The sequence below is a fragment of the Oryctolagus cuniculus genome, chromosome 5 (assembly GCF_051225735.1).
Source record: "Oryctolagus cuniculus isolate XC-2025 breed Fujian yellow rabbit chromosome 5, ASM5122573v1, whole genome shotgun sequence".
NCBI classification, from domain to species: Eukaryota; Metazoa; Chordata; class Mammalia; order Lagomorpha; family Leporidae; genus Oryctolagus; species Oryctolagus cuniculus.
Genome location: NC_142871.1, coordinates 125163253 through 125185230, shown reverse-complemented (window position 1 = coordinate 125185230; position 21978 = coordinate 125163253). Strand labels below are relative to the sequence as shown.

Sequence of the window (21978 nt, the reverse complement as noted above, 5' to 3'; positions counted from 1 at the left end):
AGAAAACAACATTACACAGAGGAAATAAGGATATACACCTATAGACTTCTGATTAAAAACAGTGGATGCCAGAAAACAATGGAATGTTATTAAGGTGCTGAAAAATAAAATTGTCAACCTAGAATTCTAGATATTGTGAAAGCATCTTCCAGGAATGAAGGAAAAGTACAGCCATTTTCAAAAATATGAAAACTAATGTAAATCATTATTAGCCAAGATTTACCTTGCAAATGCTAAATAAAATTCAACATAACACAAAAGGAAAATAATACCAGTAAAAATTCTGTCAAAAAGAAATGAAAAACAATGTGAATGATAAATGCTAAAGTCTATTTTTCTTAATTTTATTGGAACATGATTATTTAAAAGCTATAACATGAAGATGTAACACTAAGACAATTATAGCATGAAAGACAGGAGTGAGGCAATGAACCTATAAAACTACAAGAGTCAACACTTCATGGGAGTGAAGGAGTACAACTCCAAGTATATTGAAAATTTACGGATGTACACTGTAATCTTAGCATAGCCACTGAAAAAAAGAATGTAAAGAGATATCCAAAGAAACTGGTAGGTATATTAAAATGAGTTGCTGGCTGTGGTTCACTTGGTTAATCCTCCGCTTGAGGTACCGGCATCCCATATGGGTGCCGGATTCTGTCCCAATTGCTCCTCTTCCAGTCCAGCTCTCTGCTGTGGCCCAGGAGTGCAGTGGAGGATGGCCCAAGTGCTTGGGCCCTATACCCGCATGGGAGACCAGGAGGAACACCTGGCTCCTGGCTTCGGATTGGTGCAGCGCCAGCTGTAGCGGCCATTTGGGGAGTGAACCAATGGAAGGAAGACCTTTCTCTCTGTCTCTCTCACTGTCTATAACTCTACCTGTCAAATTAAAAAAAAAAAATGAGTTGCTAAAAATGTATACAATTACTTAAAAAGAAGACAGGAAAGAGAAGAGAAACCAAAAAATGGAGGGAAAAAGCAGAAAACAAATAGGAAGGCGGTGGATCCATAGTGAACCATGTCAATAAATACATTAAATGTCCCAGAACTAAAGACTATAATTAAAAGATATTGACAGAAAGAAAGGATAAAGGAACAAGACTCAACTTTTTGCTGACTATAAGAGATACATTTTAAATGTATTTAATTTTATATTAAAAGGAAACGGATAGAAAAGCATACATGACACAAACAGTAATCACAAGAAGGCCGGAATGATTATATCATTTAGAAAAAAAAAAAAAAAGGAGGATTCAGAATGAATAGGACAATGAAAAAAAGAGATTTCATAAAGATAAATAAAGAGAGGGGGCCGGCACCATGGCATAGCAGGTAAAGCTGCCGACTGCACCCTATGGGGGCCAGTTCAAGTCCTGGCTGCTCCATTTCTAATCCAACTATCTGCTATGGCCTAGGAAAATAGGAGAAAATGGCCCAAGTGCTTGGGCCTCTGCCTTCTGCATCCACGTGGGAGACCCAGAAGAAGCTTCTGGCTCTGAATCGGCCCAGCTCTGGCCGTTGCTGCCATCTGGGGAGTGAACCAGCAGATGGAAGATCTCTTTCTGTCTCTCTATCCCTCCCTCTCTGTAACTGCTTTCAAATACAGTATCAGATAGTAAAAAAAAAAAATTACCATTTAATATATAACTTTTTTTAAAAAAAAGATAAATGTAGAGAGAGATACTCCATTTTCATGGATTGTATGAACTGGTATCATAAAAACATTCACATCCCAAACTGATATAAACATTCAATCCAATCACTTTCAAAAATTCTACAATGTTTTTGGGTTTTTTGGGGGCAGAAACTTAAAAGTCAATTCCAAAACACACATACAGATACTGGCAAAGGAACTGACAAATAAACCAATGAGATACAACTGAAATCCCAGAAATAAATTCATGTAGAGAAAAGGGTACCTCAAAAGTCATGGGAATTGCGTATTACAATAAAAACTACACACAGATTTCATTTCTTGCGTCAAATTAAACTTAATCTTTTAATTCCATTTTCCAAGCATTTTTTGAAGTACTATTTGGTTTATGGTCATTTGGTTTCAACAAAGCCACCAAGGCAATCCAATGAGGAAAAAAAAACAGTCCTATGAACAAATAGTTGCAAAAACTAGATATCCATATGTAAAATGCTGAATTTGGCCTTAATTCACATAATTCACAAAAGTTAATGTGACCAGATTAACAGAACAAAAATTAAAGTTACAAAGTTTCTAGAAGAAAACACAAAAGAATATCATCATGACATGGGAGTAACCAAAGACTTCACAGACAAAGTTTGGAAAGGCAATAAAAAAAGGAAAAATTAGATAAATTACACTTCATTAAAATTTAAAATTTATGCTTATAAAAAGACATCGTTATGATAAAGAATAGGTTAACCACAAACTGAGACAAAAAACACATTTTTGACAGAGAGCTGCCTCTCTCCCCCCCAAGAAAATTCTGGGTAAAGGGTTTGAAGATATGTGAATGGCTGTTCAGTGCATGAAAAAGGTCACTTTAGTGAGGGAAGTGCCCCTCAACTACGAAGAGTTACCACTACATATGCAGGAGAATGGCTGAGAGCAAACACAATGACAAACCCAAATGTTGATGAGGATGTGGAGCAACTGAAGCTCAAATATTGCCAGAAGAAGTATAAACGGTACAACCTTTTTGGAAAAAATGTTTTGCAATTTCTTTAAAAACCAAGCCTGACACAGCCAGCAATCTCATTCCTAGCTGTCTGCCTAAGAGAAATGAAAGCACCTCTACTTAAAGACCTCTACAAGAATATTCACAGTAGGTTGATTCATAATGTTTCAAAAGCTTAGATACCCATCAATATGAGAATGAATAAATGAATAGATTCACACATGGGATATTGCTCATTAATAAAGATTATACTGGGGCCGGTGTTGTGGCGTAGCCGATAAAGCCACTGTCTGCAGCACCGGCATCTCATATCTCATATGGGCACCAGTTAGAGTCCCAGCTGCTCCACTTTCGATCCAGCTCTCTGCTATGGCCCGGAAAGGCAGCTGAAGAAGCCCAAAGTGCTTGGGCCCCTGCACCCATGTGGGAGACCTGGAAGAAGATCCTGGATCCTGGCTTCAGATCAGCTCAGCTCTGGCCGTTGTGGCCACCTACGGAGTGAATCAGCAGATAGAAGACCTCTCTCTGCCTCTGCCTCTCTGTAACTCTGCCTTTCAAATAAATAAAATTAATCTTTTTTTTTTTTAAAAGGATTACACTGAAAATAAATTTCAAGAACCTTCTGAGTAAAAGAGAATTCACAGAAAAGAGTACATACTCTATTCGTTCCATATAAAGTTCTAGAATAGAAAAAACTAGTCTCTGATGGAACAAACCAGCGCAGCGGTCACCTTTCCAGAGACAGTGGCAGAAACCGCCTGGGAGGAGGCATGGATGAAGCTTCTGAGCAGATGATATTGTTCTGTATCTTGATAGAGTTTTAGAGAGAAAGACGTTTATATATTTGTTAAAAACCCACTGTCCACGTAACAGTCAAGTGGTTCATATGTACCGATTTTACCTTAAAATACCATAAATTACATATAATGAAGTATTTGGGGATGAAACGCACTAGTGTCTACAACTTGCTCTGCAATGTATCAAATAAAGAACTGAAGGGTGGGGTAAAGGGATGATTAGATAGACAGATGTAATAACTCTTAATATAGCAAATTTATAGTTAATATAGTAAAATGATAGTATAAAATCCAGATGATTCTATAGGGTGTTCACTCTAATTCTTTTAACTTCTGCATGCTTGAAAAATTTTATAATAAAATATTAGAAAAAAAAATTACCATTGGGGCTGGCGCTATGGTGCAGCGGGTTAACACCCTGGCCTGAAGTGCCAGCCTCCCATATGGGCAATGGTTTGAAAGCCAGCTGCTCCACTTCCGATCCAGCTCTCTGCTATAGCCTGGGAAAGCAGTAGAAGATGGACCAAGTTCTTGGGCCCCTGCACCTATGTGGGAGACCTGGAAGAAGCTCCTGGCTCCTGGTTTTGGATCAGCGCAGCTCCGGCTATTGTGGCCAATTGGGGAGTGAATCATCGGATGGAAGACCTCTCTCTCTCCTCTCTTTGTGTAACTCTGACTTTCAAATAAAATCAATCTTACAAAAAAAAATCACCATCCTTTTTATCCAGAAGAAAGCTTGAGCAGAAGTCATTAAGAACTGTTGAACCCGTCAGGCTTTCCCTACCCGACAATAAACTTTTCCTCTTTCAAAAAAAAAGAATTGTTGAATGTTACTGGACTGCTTCTAAAAATAAATGAGCAGTGAGAAAAAAAAAAACACATTTTTCATATCACTTAAAAAAACAAAATGAGATCTTCTCCATTCTCCATTAGAAAATTAATTATCACTGATCTTTTTTCTTTTCCTTTGTTTGGTTCTAGCTGAGTCTTGCCCTGATCTCCCCATCCCTAGGGATCTCAACGTGGTTTTCCCAGTACTATGACCCTGCAGATGGAGCTGTTGGTGTAGGAGGAAGCATGTTCTCAGCAGAGTCCGGGCAGGACTTCAGGCAAGACCCCTGCCTACAGAGACATGGTCTTCTACTGAGATTAGATTTTCTTTACCATTTTATGAAGTCAATATTATTTACACCTAACAAAGGTAAATGCACAATGTACCCTATCTAGTCCAGAGAAATAATATTCCCTTCTTGCCCTTGAAGGATTTAAATGTTAATTTCTAATGTGTATAATTTTAGACAACTTCAGAATTGTTCACTTACAGCTTTGAAAACTTCTGTTGAGATATGGACACTTCCACCTGGAATTTTTGCTAGCTTTTCAAATTCATGTCTCAAAAGGAATCCCTCAACTTTCTCTACAAACTCAATGGTTTTCTGGTACTGTTTGTGTCCATGGTGACCGGCATCTTCTCAGTAACTCAACCAAACCCAATGCCTTAGGGTCACTGGAGATTCCTCTAGCCTTTCTCGTGTCTAATCCCTTCCTTCCTAACAGCTCTCATATCTATCTGGTTTCTCTGGCCATGACTGCATGTCTGTTCTTTCTTTCACATGGAAGTACTTTAAATATTTGAAGACTGCTATTTTTAGAGCCTCTGCTTTTCTATAGTCAAACACCCCAAGTTCCTGAAGCCAGTTATTATGAGGCATGATTCCAGGCTCATTCACTCCAATTTACTATACATAGCATCACCATTTGGATCTTCTGAACACATTCTTTTGAATGAATCATGCTTCACCCAAGAAATGTTCAACTGTTCCTTAACTCTAGCAGTCTAATACCCTATGCAAACTGGGCCTTGCTTCTCTAACTCCCTATTACCCATTCTCAATGGAGGCTTTGCTTGACTATTTTAATTGGATTTTTTTTCTTGTATAATTGTATTTGTGGTGTGTCTGAGGCCCGAGAGTAATCTCTGCACTTCCACCTTCTCACCAAAGTGCTGGCTTCCCTTCAACACTCAACCTTCTCTCTGAAACCTGTGACTGTCACTAGAAGTCTTCTTGGTTTTTGTTTTTCTAATCCTCTACACTGTCTGTCTGTCTTACTCATTTGAAAATTAGTTTCAGCCATCTTGAATTGCTTGCTTGTTTGTTATGTCTCTCTGAACACAGATCATTTCAGTCTCTAGCGTCCCTCTATGGACCCAGTTTGGCATAGTCCTTGATGTCCAGGTCCTTGAAGCTAACTGCTGATGTGTAATGTTGATCTATGACCCCTTCCTTACCCTGGCATTCTCTTTGTGTTTTGTCAAGTAGCAAAGGGCAGGGAGGAAGGCCTCCAGTCTCCGTGAATGTTCACTCTGACCACCAGTCACAGAGGACAAGAGGCGTCTGCCAGGCCAGGAAAGAGCATGAGGCTTGTACTAACATATTTTGTCAGGACGCTCTCTGACATTCATGCTCCAGCTCCCCGAGAGCCCAGGAAATCCAGCACACTGGACATTTTCTCAACTGCTGGGTAAGCTGGGAACAGCGGCTGTGGTTGCTGAGCGAGTGCCCAGGGCAGCTTGGCCACCCTGGAGAACCAAGAAAGGGGGGGAAATAAAAGTTTTTCTAGCCAGGCAAGCAATCACTTGAATGTTAAGGGAAAACTAGGCTTGTTATGTTCACAGTAAATTTCCTCAATTAGAAATGTTACAACAAATCTGTCTGATGTTAATGGAAAGCATACTTATGCACATATTCATAAAGCGAACATGCATCAAAGACATTTTAAACGGTGTTCTTTGACATGACAATTTGTGTTTGTAACATAAAGAAAACAAATAGTGTTTAATCAACTAAGTAAGCTTTAGGGACTTTAAAGTATGTTGACTGATAATGATGTACGATCTTTACCAAAGGGGGGAAAATGGATTTTTAATGAGCATAAACATTTTTTTAAAATTTATTTCACAGAGTTACACAGTGAGACAGAGAGAAAGGTCTTCCTTCCATTGGTTCACCCCCAAGATGGGTGCCACAGCCTGCGCTGCGCTGATCCGAAGCCAGGAGCCAGGTGCTTCCTCCTGGTCATCCATGCGGATGCAGGGCCCAAGCACTTGGGCCATCCTCCACTGCACTCCCGGGCCACAGCAGAGAGCTGGACTGGAAGAGGAGCAACCAGGACAGAATCTGGCACCCCAACCGGGACTAGAACCTGGGGTGCTGGCACCACAGGCGGAGCATTAGCCTAGTGAGCCACGGTGCCAGCCCCGAGCATAAACATTTTAATCCCTACTTGGACTTCAGGCCAATGTGATTCTTTAAAGGGGTATAAAAAGATATCGGGCCGGTGCCACAGCTCACTAGGCTAATCCTCCGCCTTGTGGCGCCAGCACACCGGGTTCTAGTCCCGGTCGGGGCGCCGGATTCTCTCCCGGTTGCCCCTCTTCCAGGCCAGCTCTCTGCTGTGGCCAGGGAGTGCAGTGGAGGATGGCCCAAGTGCTTGGGCCCTGCACCCCATGGGAGACCAGGATAAGTACCTGGCTCCTGCCACCGGATCAGCGTGGTGCGCCGGCTGCGGCGGCCATTGGAGGGTGAACCAATGGCAAAGGAAGACCTTTCTCTCTGTCTCTCTCTCTCACTGTCCACTCTGCCTGTCAAAAAAAAAAAAAAAGATACCAAATTGACTTTTTGTCTGGAATACGTGTATGCTATGCAGGCATATATTTTAATATGGTTTCTAAATAACCCTGGGATCCACAGGGATCGGTGAACAGCCTGAAACGATACACAAAATTGGCAAATGTGTTTATAGAGAAAAGGTTGTAGTTTTCATCAGACTATCAAAAGGGGTCTATAACCTAAGAAAAGATTACAACTATTTCTTAGAGACCATTTGAGCTTAACCTGCAGATATTAACAGGGAGTAGATATTTGTAATTAAATATAGATATAAAACAGCACTCAACCATTGTCAATATATACATTTCACCAGACTTGACTTGCTTCACAGCTATACATGTGGATGTTAGCTTAACATTACTCTCTTCTCTGCGATGATTACATTGAATTAAATGAAACTGCTGTTTTTGTTAGCAAATGTATCCAACATATTGTATTACGTTTCTGGTTTTTAGACACATGCTGCTTACAGAAAATATTTTGTATACTAAAAGTGGTGCACAGTTTTTATACAAAGTCTTAAAATTGGCAAGAAGACTTTCTAGTTGAGGATTCCAGCAGCATTAACCAGATCAAAAAGACTTCTTTAAATTATGTTTAGAAATGAATCAATAAGGGAGACAGAAAATTACTGATAAATATCAGGAATTATTCTAAGAATTATAATACCTCATCTTTGAGGCACGAAGAAATAACTTTTTTCAGCATTATTCGATTACTAAACTGAGCTGTTTTATCTCTCATGGAAAACTCATGTCTTCTATAACCATCCCTCTCTCGTTTCTGAAGTGAAGTGAAGAAAAGGTAGAAAAAACTGTTGTATTAGTGGATGATCATGGCCTGGCTCACAGTAGGTGCTCAAAAATATCTGGATGTTGAATGTATTTAAATTCTTCATTAAAGGCATTCTTGGGGCTGGCACTGTAGCGGGTTAAGCTGCTATCTGAGTGCCGGCATCCTATATGGGCAATGGTTGGAGTGCTGGCTGCTCCACTGCTGATCCAGCTCCCTGCTAATGTGCCTGGGAAAGCAGTGGACTCAGCACCCATGTGGGAGAACAGGAAGAAGTTCCAGGCTCCTGGCTTTGCCCTGGCCTACCCCCAGCCATTGCAGCCATTTGGGAGTGAACCAGTAGATGGAAGACCTCTCTCTCTATCTCTTCTTGTTTTTCTGTAACTCTGACTTTCAAATAGTTAAATAAATCTTATTTTTTTAAAGGCCATTCTTCTCTAAGAACTAAAAATGAAATACCAGACATGTGAAAGACCCACGGATGTGTTGAAGACCAACTATTTGCTACTTACCTCAGCAGAGTTGTGATACTGAATGAAGGCTGCAGACATGGCATGGCTGAAGGGGTCCCCTGCCTTGGTCACCATGTCCTGTCTCACGAGAAGAGCCAAGTCCACTAACTAGAAGATCAGAGCAGTGAAAAGAGTCACATAGCTGGAAATAATCACGAATATCACTGAAAAGGCAAACCTTAAGTTCATGTATCTCAAATAACCGATAATACTGTCTGCCTAAAACTATATTATAGGCATGAGACTATACTGTCACTGACTGAGGAAGTGACTTACCTGTGAATACAAATGATACTTTCTGATCTTCTAGAGGGGTGGTTTTCAAAATTCATTTGCAAATCACCAGGGAAGCACTTTATACAGATTTCTGGGCTCTAAGCCCAGAGATTCTAATTCATTAGGTCTGTTCTAAGGGTGTAGTCTAGGAATTCGCATTTTAAACAAAAACCAAGGAAATGCTGATGCTGTGGTCTACAGACCACACTTTCAAAAACTCTGTTAGAGGGCAGTGATTGTAGACTCAGATTTGGTAAGCACTTGGGAGATCTCATATACCTGGAAAGGTATTTTTCAAATCTCAAAAATAACATCTAAATGAGGCAGATGTGAACTTAAGAGTTCAATGTCAAGAAAAAAGTATGCAGGCATCCCTTTATTGTAAAGTTACAAGAAATAGTCTGTTTTACCCTAACAACCACCAGAACTGAGGATGCAAAGAACTAAATTACTTAGAAAATGATATACCTGTCATGGAAGACAACTCATGGCTGTGTTCATTCCTGGTAGAGCACAGCGGGTAAAAGAATTGATCACAGACAGAGCTAAAGATCCATCAGACACATGTGGCCTGATAGGCAGTTTAGAATTCTTACCTGTGCCACAGTTTCATATGCTAAATATGCTAAAATTTCCATAGCGACAATAGTGGGTTTTATCTCCATACTGCTGCAGTCCAACCAGTCTCGAAATTTGGAAGTTTTTTTGGCTAGCCATTGAAAAAAGAAAAAAAAAAACTTCAGGAATATGTTTTTAAAATGTTTAATACTGCATATTGCTATCATCAAGCCGAAAATATTAAAAAATAAGACATATTACAAATAAATTAAAGCAGTATTTTTTAACTTTTAATAACATCTTAATATTCAAGTCTCAAGAAATCTAAGTTTTAACCTCAGTTACAAAACAACAAAAATAGCTGTGCTCAAGAAATTCCTTGTGCTTTATTTCAGATCTGTGCTTTATGACATAGTATATGAAACCACCTGATGTTTAACTCTTCTCACACTGCTTCACGACAAGGTAGCACTGGCCACAGCATATGTTACAATGACAGGCGGAAGAGTTGCCTGCTTGATTTAACTTAATCTACTCTTGTGAAAAGAAAATCCTGTGAGGCAGAACCTGTGATAGTAGCACACATAAACTGTATTCCTAATGCTCTTCAAAATGCATCTATTACTAGAACAGGCTCAAAGTTGTGAATTTTGCATTAAATAAACTAATATCTTGTCTAATCTAAATCCGGTTGTATATTCCTGATTACAAAGATGCCCACACATTCTGGGGCCAGCCTTGTTGCACAGCAGGTTCAGTCACCTCTTGCAACACCGGCATCTCACTTAACAGTGTGGGTTGGAGATTCAACTAGCTTTCTGCTATCGTGCCTGGGAATGCAGCAAAAGGCAGCCTAAGGACTTGAGCCCCTGCAGCCCACATGTGAGACCCAGACCCAGATGGAGTTCCTGGCTCCTGGTTTTGGCCTGACCCAGCCCTGGATGTAGTAGCTGTTTGGGGGAGTGAACCAGCAGATAGAAGCCCTCTCTCTCTCTCTCTCTCTCTCTCTCTCTGTTTCCCTTTCTGTTGCTTTGCCTTTCAAACAAACGAATGAATGAACAAACACATTTCTAAAAAAGAAATTCTTAAGCCTGACTTTCAAAATTACCTTTACATTACTACCATGTTAAATCACCACCTGGCCTTGATTGTAATCCTCTGTGTATTCACTCTTGCTCCTTTCCTTCCTTGGAATGGTTTCTGATCATTCGTCATTCATATGAATCCTGACCACAGAGGCCAAAAAAGCTGCTTCTCCATGGTATCCATTTACTGATATCATTACATATCCTTGTCAGCCATATTGTAAGTTCTTTGGGGGAGAAGACCAGGCCTCATGCTTCTCTGTGTACCTAACAGCCCCAGGCATATATGTAAACATGCACATATGGAATCTTCAGTTAAATATCTCTAAATTGCTACAGTGCTAAGCAGAGTCTTCATTACACATTACTAATTTAACTAATAAAACTTAGATGGAAAAAATTACTAGTGAAGGTTTTATCAAATCTAAAAAATAATCTCTTTTAAAAAATCCACTGATTATTCTTTTGATTAATCTGGCCCCACAGGTCTATAAAATATGTAACAGCAACTCAAAGCATGACATTTTGATCCTTGTAGGTAGAATCTTCATGGATTCCACACACAGAAGAGTTTCCTTGTATATAAATCACAGAAGACATTAAGTCCTGCTATCAAAGTACATCTCCAAAACTGTCAAATGTGGCAGAATTATGATAATTCCCCTTAAAGCTACCTCCCTAAAGTAACCAGTCTTCCAAATACTCTCTGGCAAGCAACATTCCATCTTACTAGAAAGCTGCAATAGCTCACAAACACTTGTTTAACATCTGTGAAATACCTCTGAAGTTGAAGTACACAGGCAGCAATTTGGCAAGATCAATACAATGTGCTTGATTCACTTTAACCTCTGACAGATCACTAGGAACAAAGAACTGCGATTTTGTGACTATGCTCTAAACAATGCATTTTAAAGTAAGGAAAAATCATTATTAGAATTCACTCAGGGGGATTGGATTAAGATGGAGGAGAAAGGAGTGAGCTTACTATTCTACTCTAGAAGAAGATCATTTAAAAAAAGTGAAAAGAGCACAGTCTCAGGGAAGAGTGAGGGAGAAAACAGCAGAAGAAACTCTATGCAAATTAGAGAGACACAGTGGACCTACACAGAGGGTGTGGACATGCATAACTCAGGACACCAGCAGCTGAGAGCCTCTACATCAGCGTTGGAGAGTGAGTGAGACCAGACTGCAGCAGCCCAAACCACTAGTGAAAAAGTTGCAGGAAGAACCTAGAGGGAATCCAGCTTGGAGGCCCATGAGAGATAGTGTACCTGCCAAACTAGAGGAGGAAAAACAAAGGGTGAGCACATTTCTCTCCCAGCAACCACTCTGCAATCGAGTCCTGTAACAAGCTGATAGACAGAAGGCACCATTTTGGACATATGTAACAGATGAACCAGCTTGTGTCCACGCCCAGCAACCAACCAAGCAGAGACTCCTGAATCTGGTGGGGAGAACAGACAGGGGGCTGGGTGCTTGTGACTGGGGGGTTTGTGTGCTGACTGTGAAAACACTGAGGTTTCATGGGAGGACTCAGGGTATGACTGGGTCTTTGGGAAATCACTGTGGGAGGCTCCATGCTCTCAGGGCTCCCTGCTTTCCTGGTGAGGGACATTGCTTGGGAACCTGAGCTTACACTGAGGACATCACAGATCCATTGTGTGGTCCTTATGGCAGAGCAGACGAATAATATACCCACTGGGGCTAGCACCCAGGCACTGGTCTCCTTTGAGGAAAGAAGCTCAGCTGAATCTATGACAACAGACAAGAACAAACCTCCCCTTTGATTAAAAAAAAAATACGAGATTTACCACACCAAACCTGGGTGTGTCACCTCACACACACCCTTCACCCTGGAGAACTGAACAGAGCTCCTGGCCATACCCACCACATACCTCTAGGTATTCACTGAAAGCAGACACTCCATTAATCTACAGAGGCATGGTATAAAGATAAAAACTGCTGCAGTGAAAAAACAAAGAAACCAATGAGTTATTCTACAAATGCCAAATAACAAATGCACTAATTCAAGAAACAAGAATAAGGAAGACAATATCATGCCCACAAAAGAATACAACACTTCAATATTAGGTTGTAAAGATGATGAGGTGGAAGAAATGCAAGAAATGGAATTCAAAAAAATTGATCATAGAATTACTTAGAAGTAATCAGAAGCAAAAGCACAAGATAATGAAATCTGTACATGACATGAAAGAAAATTTCACCCATGGAATTCAGATCTTAAAGGGAAATCAAAATGAAATCTTGGATATGAAGAATTCAATAGAACAAATTAAAAATGCACTGGAAAGCCCTAACAACATAATTGATGAAGCAGAAGAAAGAATATCTGAATTAGAAGATAAAGCACATGAAATTAAACAGTCAGACCAAGCACAACAAAAAATTAGAAAACTAGAAAAAATTGGGAATATTTAAGAAACACATCTCACCAACAAAGATGTATGCAGATTTAAAGTGAAAGTATGGAAAAAGATATTCCATGCTAACAGAAACCAAAAAAGATCTGGCGTAGCCAGTCTAATATCACACCAAAAAGACTTTAACAAAAAAACTGGTAAAAGGGACAAAGAAGGGCACTATATAACGATTAGGTGATCAATTCAACAGGAAGATGTAAATATTATAAACGTATATGCACCTAATTACAAGGCACCTGGCTATTTAAAAGAAATGTTAAGGGATCTAAAGGAAGACATAGATTCAAATACAATAGTAATAGGGGACTTCAATACCCCACTTTCAGCAATGGACAGATCAACCAGACAGAAAATCAGCAAAGAAACATCAGAGTTAATCGACACTTTAGACCAAATGGACCTAACAGATATCTACAGAACTTTTCATCCAATAGTTGCAGAATACACATTCTGCTCACCAGTACATGGGACTTACACTAGGATTGACCCACTGCTAGGCCATAAAGCAAGACTCAGCAAATTCAAAAAAATCAAAATCATACCATGCATCTTCTCAGACCACAATGCAATGAAGTTGGAAATCAGCAACTCAGAAATCTATAGAACATATGCAAGCACATGGAGACTGAACAACATGCTCTTGAATGAACAGTGGGTCATAGAAATCAAAAGAGAAATCTAAACATTTCTGGAAACAAATGAAGATGACAATATAACATATCAAAACTTATGGGATATAGCAAAAGCAGTGTTAAGAGGAAAGTTTATAGCAACTGGAAAGGCACCAAATAAATGAGCTATCAGTGCATCTCAAGGATCTAGAAAAACAACAGCAAACCAAATCCAAAACTAGTAGGAGAAAAGAAATAATTAAAATTGGAGAAGAAATCAACAAAATTGAAACAAAAAATACAAAATATCAGCAAAATGAAGAACTTGTTTTTGAAAAAAAAAAATTGACATATCATTGGCTCGACTAACCAAAAAAAGGAGAGGACCCAAATCAATAAAATTAGAGATGAAAAAGGAAATGTAATAACAGACACCACAGAAATAAAAAGAATTATCAGAAATTACTACAAAGAGCTGTGTGCTAACAAACTGGGAAACCTAGAATAAATGAATAGATTCTTGGACACATACAACCTACCTAAATTGAGCCATGAAGACTTAGAAAACCTAAACAAACCCATTACCAAGACAGAAATTGAATCAATAATAAAGACTCTCCCAACAAAGAAAAGCCCAGGACCTCACTGCTGAATTCTACCAAACTTTTAAAGAACTAACTCCACTTCTTCTCAAAGTTATTCAAAACAACTGAAAGGGAGGGAATCCTTCCAAATTCTTTCTATGAAGCCAGCATCGCCTTAATTCCTAAATCCGGAAAAGATGCAACAGAGAAAGAGAACTACAAATTAATTTCCCTAATTAACACAGATGCAAAAATCCTCAACAAAATTCTAGCCTATGAATCCAACAACACATCAGAAAGATCATTCACCCAGACCAAGTGGGATTTTATCCCGGTATGCAGGGAATGGTTCATCATTCACAAATCAATCAGTATGGTACATCACATTAATAAACTGAAGAACAAAAAACATATGGTTATCTCAACAGATACAAAGAAAGCATTTTATAAAATACAATAACCTTACATGATCAACATGCTAAACAAACTGGGTATAGAAGGAACATTCCTTAGCACAATCAAGGTAATTTATGACAAACCCACGGCCAGTGTCCTATTGAATGGGGCAAAGTTGGAAGCATTTCCACTGAGATCCAGTAGCAGACAAGGATGCCCACTCTCATCATTGCTATTCAATACAGTCCTGTAAGTTTTAGCCAGAGCCATTAGGCAAGAAAAATAAATCAAAGGGATACAAATTGGGAAAGAGGAAGTCAAACTATCCCTATTTGCAGGTGACATGATTCTATAAATTGTGGATCCAAAAGACTCCACTAAGAGACCACTGGAACTCATAGAAGAGTTTGGTAAAGTATCGGGATATAGAGTCAATACACAAAAATCAACAGCCTTGTATACACAGACAATGCCACGACTGGGAAAGAACTTCTGAGATCAATCCCATTCACAATAGCTACAAAAAAAATCAAATCACTTTGGAATAAATTTAACCAAGTATATCAAAGAACTTTATGATGAGAATTACAAAACGTTAAAGAAAGAAATAAAAGAAGATACAAAAAAATGGAAACATCTACCATGTTTATGGATTGGAAGAATCAATATCATCAAAATGTCCTCTGTCCTCAATGGGTTATATTACGAGAATTAACTATAAAACTTGTTCTGTTTTTTTTTTTGTGTGTGTGTGTGTGTGTGTGTATGTGTGTGTGCATGTGTGGGCAAATTGTTAAAATCTTTACATAGTATAGAGTTGGTCTTCTGTGTATAAAGGTAATTGAAAATGAATCTTAATGGAGAATGGGACTGGGAATGGGAGAAGGAGGAGGAGGAAAGATGGGAGGGAAGGTACAGGGGGAAGAATCACTATATTCCTAAAGTTGTACTTATGAAATTTGTACTCCTTAAATAAAAGGTTTCTTTGGGGAAGGGGGAGAAGGAGTTCCCAAGGAGGAGGAAAAAAAAACATAATTCACTGATATATCCATATAATCAATAGAATTGGGAGCTTCCTCACTAGAATGTAAGCGCTAAGAATGCTTTTCACTATTGTATCCCCAGCACTCAGAATACTGCCTGGCATTACCAACATAAAATATTTCTATAAGAAATGAATGAGGGGGACAGTGTAGTGGCACACTGGGTTAAACCACTGCCTGCAGTGACGTCTCATATGGGTGCTGGTTTGGGTCCTGGCTGCTCCACTTCTGATCCAGCTCCCTGCTAATGTGGCTAGGACAGCAGAATATGACCAAAGTGCTGGCCAGTGCCACGGCTCAATAGGCTAATCCTCCACCTAGCAGCACCAGCACACCAGGTTCTAGTCCCGGTTGGGGCGCCAGATTCTGTCCTGGTTGCCCCTCTTCCAGGCCAGCTCTCTGCTGTGGCCAGGGAGTGCTGTGGAGGATGGCCCAAGTGCTTGGGCCCTGCACCCCATGGGAGACCAAGAAAAACACCTGGCTCCTGCCTCTGGATCAGCGCGGTTCGCTGGCCACAGCGCTGGCCACGGCGGCCATTGGAGGGTGAACCAACAGCAAAAGGAAGACCTTTCTCTCTGTCTCTCTCTCTCACTATCCACTCTGTCAAAAAAAAAAAAAAAAAAAAAAACAGCACAAAACAAAACAAAACAACAACAACAACAAAAAAAACCCAAGTGCTTGGGTCCCTGCACCCATGTAGGAGACCTGGAGAAAGCTCCTGGCTCCTGGCTTCCATCTGGCCCAGCCCTGGCCAGTGCGGCCATTTGCGGAGTGAAACAGTGGATGGAAAATTTCTCTCTCTCTCTGTCTCCCTCTCTCTAACTCAGCCTTTAAAATAAATAAAATACATCTTTAAAAAATGTATGCATGAATGAAAAAAGATACTTCTGTATTAAAACATAAGGCCCAAATTCTATGCATCAAAAAGATGTGTACAGGTCCCATAAACCATTCGAGTTACTGCTATTGCAACAGCGAGATTCTCTGAGCTAACTGTTCCTTGTCACCAAGGGAAGGATCACTTCAGAGATTGTCCTTCTAGGTATCGCTGGCTCCAGCAAAAGACACAGATACCCCTAATTATTATGGTTTCTTTTCATCAAAAGGTAGAGGAATCATGGAATTAATAAGTTCCTTACCCTTTGCTCTTCTTTCCCAATATATCAGGAGAAAGGACAATCTGGAAATTGACTAACAATTTAAACAGTCCTTAACATGGCCTGAAGTTCCTAGAATGACCAGCTCTCTGACATTACCTTGGTTTACAGTTTGTATCAAACTTAAAACAATTCACATAATGGTTTCACTTGAACATTTAAGGCTAATTAACTTCACACTTTTTTATTTTTCTTGTCAATGATCATTAGGTTTCATAATGAAGTGCCTATGGGAACCACATAAACAAATATTGGTAAATGACAAAATTTCTCCCAGGAAAGGAAAATTAAGTACAATAAAATGCTTATACTGTAATTATTTTAGACAGAAAAGGAAAATATTAATTTTTAATCTGCTACATTTTATTACTGAATTGAAAACAAAAAGTGAAGTCGCTAAGAACCTGATTTTCAAACAAAAGGCATATTAGGAGAATTTAAGACTATTAGTTTTGGTGTGAAATAGCACTTCTGTTCCTTTAAATGAAATAAATTTTGAATATGATTTTAAAAAATAGTTCAATTGTACTAAATGTTACTTTATAAACTGGAGATTTATACTTATAAAAGACTTGAATGCCATTTTTAAACCTAAGAATTATAATACAAAAACCTCTCATTTGCTGAAATTGCCAGGATCTGAAGTGTCATTTACTTAATGCTTCACAGATGTATGATGCCAAATTGTTAGTCAGATTTGAAAGTATATTTAGTTAGAAAAAAAAATCTTCCCAAACATGTTTTCCTATATTTTACTGACATTTACACGGGGCACTATTTGCAATGTGTCATTTATTTGCACTTTATGATCTATAAATGAAGCTCTCATTTTCTTTTTCCAAATCAAGTGCGTTGTTATTGTGACCACATAATAGCTTTTCATTTAAAGACATCATTGTTTCTATAATCCCTCAGACCAGGGTCATGTGCTACTTGGTCATATTTTTAACTGGACTTCTCATCACACTTTCTCTTTGACCTTTACCCCGAGAGCATTAATCATCACTGAGCCACTGCTCTCGGGATGTTTGGCCGTACAATCCAGCCTGCTACCACGACTGTTCATATCCTTTATTAAGAGTGTGCAGCGATGGGCGAGCACTAGTTTGACCACCAGCTCATTAGTGCTATGACAGCATGGACTAATGAATTTGGCCACTGTTCAACGCCTGTCACTGCAGGGGGTGGAAGACAAAATAGAAGAGAATATTGATATGTCTCTGTGGTAATGTGAGTAGGCATAAAGGGAAGGTTTGCTATGTATAATTAGTATTGGGGCTTTTAAATGCCATGACTGTACTACCAGGGTCCATTATGGGCCAGGTACAATCAGCAATACCAGAGCAAATATGCCTAAGAAACTGGAGAAGAAATTAAAAAGAGAACAGTAAGAAAAATTATGACTAAAAGTGATATGAATAATTAACATGGCTTTCTGTGTATTACTAGCAGCCTTTAAAACCACTTAATACTATTAATCGCAAAACATTTGAGTGTGTAAATCTTTTATGGGCTCCTCCACAATGAAGGAGTTGTTTCTGTAACAGTTGTAACTATGCATATATTAAATCCACCAATTTCTAAGAAACAGGGAATGTGTCATACTTCATAACATCTGTAACACACAATGTCTTATACATATAATTAAGCGAAATTAAGTGTTTACTTACAGAAACTTAAATGCCGACTTTCACAGAATTCTGCATATTGAGCTGAATCCATAATTCGAGTTTGTCTTTCTGCTCTCTAATAGACAAAAAACACAAAGACACACAAGTTTTAAAGTACAATCTTAAAGTAAAGTACATTTAAGTAAGTAGGTTCTTAAATATGTTTTCATAACCAAAACTCAGAATTGAAATACTGTTTTCCTTCCCTTGCCATGGGAGAACCATTTAGCACTGCCATATGTTCTGTAACACATAAGACTGTTGTAACGGTAGCTCTGGAGCTTGTCTCTCCCAAGAAGAAAGTTTAAAATATGATTTTCTGTTCCTCTGTTACTGAAACTAAAAGACCTCACTTCTTAGACACTGCACTCCTAAATGGTCTCATTTGTATGATCCTTTAAAAAACAGAATTATGAAAGGATAATTAACCAAACAGAAAAATTGTTATTAACTATTATTGTCTATCTGCTTTAATGCTATGATTTTCCAATGCTAAAACAGGAGTCAGCGAATGAAATCCATAGATTGCCCTTTGGAACACAGAGCCAGAGTTAACAAATCCGTATTTCAAATTGCAAAGAAAATAGAAGAAAAAGGTAAACACAACACAGATCCTTTCATCTGAGTCCAGGTATGATTCACAGTTTGGTAGAGTTTCGTCCGCGGGTTTCTGGATTCAGTAGAGCAGATGTTTGCTGCTTCACTGTCCCACAAGAGGTAGGATAATTATAATTCACCCATACTTTGGTGGGAAAGTATATGACCTCTTCCGCTTGTCTGGTAAGGGAAGCTTTTTGAAAAGAGACAGGCTGGTACTTCTTGGAATGAGTTTCTGGACATTAAAAAAATTCCCAGAGATTTTAACTTTTCTGCTTTGGAAGGATTTTTAGCAAGTTATCTTTATCACAGTTGTTATAGCACATAAGTACCACTTGTTCTTGTTCTAAAGTTTGTGGATGTTTCTGTATTATTTTTTTTAAAGATTGATTTTATTTACTTGAAAGGCAAAGTTACAGAGAGAGAAGGAAAGACAGAGAGATCTTCCTTCTGCTGGTTCACTCCCCAGAAGGCCACAAAGGCTGGGCCAGACTGAAGACAATCAGGAGTCTCCCATGTGGGCACACGGCCCAAGCGCTTGGTTGGTCTGCTACTACTTTTCCAGCGCATTAGCAGGGAGCTGGACTGGAGGTAGATCAGCTGGGACTTCAACTGTTGCCCATATGGGACATTGGCATGGGGTGGGGGGTGGTGGCTTTACCCGATACACCACAGTGCCAGCCCTTTTTTATTTTTAAAATTGAAATTATTCTTTTTTTTTCCTTTTTGTTGATGTGAGTGATCAGTTCCAATGATATGGCAGTAGATGGAACTGTGCACTCAACCAAGAAAGGTAGCTGGGGCAGTGGGCGTTAGGGTAGAGATTACTAAGTACTGTGGCTCTTTCCAAGATCTCTGATTATTTTGCCTTCCTTATCTTTCTTCTCCCTTTTCTGTTTCCCTCCCTCTGTCTCTTCTTCCATTCTTTTCCACCCCCTCCACAAATACATATATAAAGACAGAAACTGAGATTTCTCTTGCTTATGAACCTTCTAAGTTCAAGAATCCTTCTTGTAAAAATATAAGTAGATATTCTATGAAGTAATAATACCATTAAATTATAAATATTTTATATGTGTCTGCATATGTATCCTTTTGTACATGTATAAGGAATATCATGTTTCCTGACAAACACTGCATAGCATTTTATGCACTTGGAAGTAGTTTATAACTGTGTGTGTGTGCATGTGTGTATATACATATACATACACATAAAATTGAACAATTTAGCCTTGCCCTCTTTTTAATTTATCTGACATATGATTCAATAAATGTTTGCTAATGTAAAATAAGGGAGAATTTATTATGTATTTTGAACATCATACAAAAGTTATTGTGGGGAGCAACTGGGAGCAACTCGGACTAGACTAAGTTACTGGAATTAAGACTTATTCTATGCATCTGCTTTCCCACAATATGGCGCTGGGAGAGGAGAAACAGCTTCTACACAGCTGCCTCCAGTTCAACCAATAAACTGTGGGACCTGCTCCTGATTGGAGGAGAGCAGCGTACTCGGCGTGTGGGTAGCAGAGTTGGGATTGGTGGAAGAGGACTATAAAGGAGGAGAGAGACAACATGCACCAGGAACATCTATCTGAAGGAACACCTGAGCAGCCCCCGAGAGAGCCGGCCAGCGGTGTGCCGCTCCCCCGCGGAAGTGGGGAAAGTGGCAGGGGGAACCGCCCTTCCACGGAGGTGAAGGGACAGTAGCCAACCCGGGAAGAACCAGCAGCAAACCCGGGGAGGGCCGAGCAGACGAAAGAACAACGCAGGGTCCTGTGTCGTTCCTCCACGAAGACGGGGAGCGACAAGTTATCAATGTGTTTATTTCAAAAAAAAACTCTCGACTGCTAACACTGTATCATTCATATGTACCTCTGTATGAGGATATTCTGAAGCGTTCATGAACATCCCGAAGTACCATCCTGTGTATACTGATTCACACACACACACACACACACACACAAATGCATATGTTTGTTTGTATCTGACTATAGCAGGGACCTCTCAGGTTTGAATTTTTAGCTCCTAGAAAGATATCTGGCACATGATAATGAGCAATAAACATGTGTTCAATGAGCAAACGCTACCATTTTATTCTACAGGGCAAACAACTATTACCATAATACAACCAGTTCTCGATGTGTTCCTACTTATCTTCTCTGCTACACTCTGGCTGGGTAGCCTCATCTACCCAACACATGGCTAGACATAAAGAAATTAGATGAACTATGGAAAATGACAAAAAGCCCCTAAGGGATTCTTTTTTCTTAAAAGTTTATTTATTTCTTTGAAAGGCAGAGTTACAGAGAGAGAGAGAGAGAGAGAGAGAGAGAGAGAGAGGTCTTCCATCTGCTGGTTCACTGCCCAAACAGGCACAACAAATGGAGCTGATCCTATCCAATCCGAAGCCAGGAGCCAGGAGCTTCCTCTGGGCCTCCCATGCAGGGGCCTAAGCACTTGGGCCATCCTCTACAGCTTTCCCAGGCCATAGCAGAGAGCTGCATCAGAAGTGGAGCAGCCAGGACTCAAACTGGCACCCATATGGGATACCGGCCCTTAGAGACCACGGTTTAACCCTCTATGCCGCAGCACTGGCCCTACTGAGGGATTCTTAACACAAACTTTTCTTCCACCAAGTTAGACAAAGTGTGGCTTCTGTCAGTTTGCGTAGATAATTGAAGTATCTACAATAAGTGTTTCCAGAAACGAAAGTTAGGAAAACTTACCCTAGGAGGTTCGGGTTACCAGGTTGCCAGCTTTCAGTGAAGTGTTTAACTGGTTGGAAGATTCTGACCTGCAGCATCCCTTTCCATATATCATAAACGTCTGAAGGACTTGAAATTATTACAGTTAGCTTCACTCCTTTCAGACACACTTCCCAGTGCCTGTTCGCTTGTCTTCACTAAGCAGCTTTGGCCTGTTTCAATTCCTCTAGCATCTAAGCAGAAACCTTTGAGCAGAGGAGCCCCATGAAGCAGGCTACAGAGCACGTATGGGAAGCCGCAGACACAGTGCCTGACAGGAAACACTCAATGCAAAGCAGCTACAAACCCTGACATATTAGAGGTAGGGGCAACTTAAAGTTTATCTTAGTTAAGCTCCTTCATTTTAAAGATAAGGAAATTCAGCTTCAA

At 39.6% G+C, this 21978-nt stretch overlaps 1 protein-coding gene and 1 long non-coding RNA gene across 5 annotated transcripts in view; one reads left to right on the top strand and one right to left on the bottom strand.

Annotated features, from left to right (window-relative positions):
• Positions 1 to 21978, bottom strand: part of SUPT3H (SPT3 homolog, SAGA and STAGA complex component) — a 496390-nt gene that overhangs the window by 83490 nt on the left and 390922 nt on the right. For all 3 annotated transcript variants that reach the window (XM_008262999.5, XM_008262998.5, XM_089333878.1), the window contains 3 exons: positions 18245 to 18320; positions 9296 to 9408; positions 8424 to 8531 (listed from right to left, as the gene is read on the bottom strand). In XM_008262999.5, coding sequence (XP_008261221.1) covers positions 8424 to 8531; positions 9296 to 9408; positions 18245 to 18320 — 297 coding nt within the window. The remainder of the gene's footprint in view (positions 1 to 8423; positions 8532 to 9295; positions 9409 to 18244; positions 18321 to 21978) is intronic.
• On the top strand, positions 17579 to 20925 carry LOC149126638 (uncharacterized). 2 transcript variants are annotated; one of them, XR_016234573.1, is made up of 2 exons: positions 17579 to 17804; positions 18746 to 20925. It is a non-coding gene; the product is annotated as an uncharacterized LOC149126638 (long non-coding RNA). The 2 variants fall into 2 exon arrangements; XR_016234572.1 differs by having other exon boundaries at positions 17593 to 17961.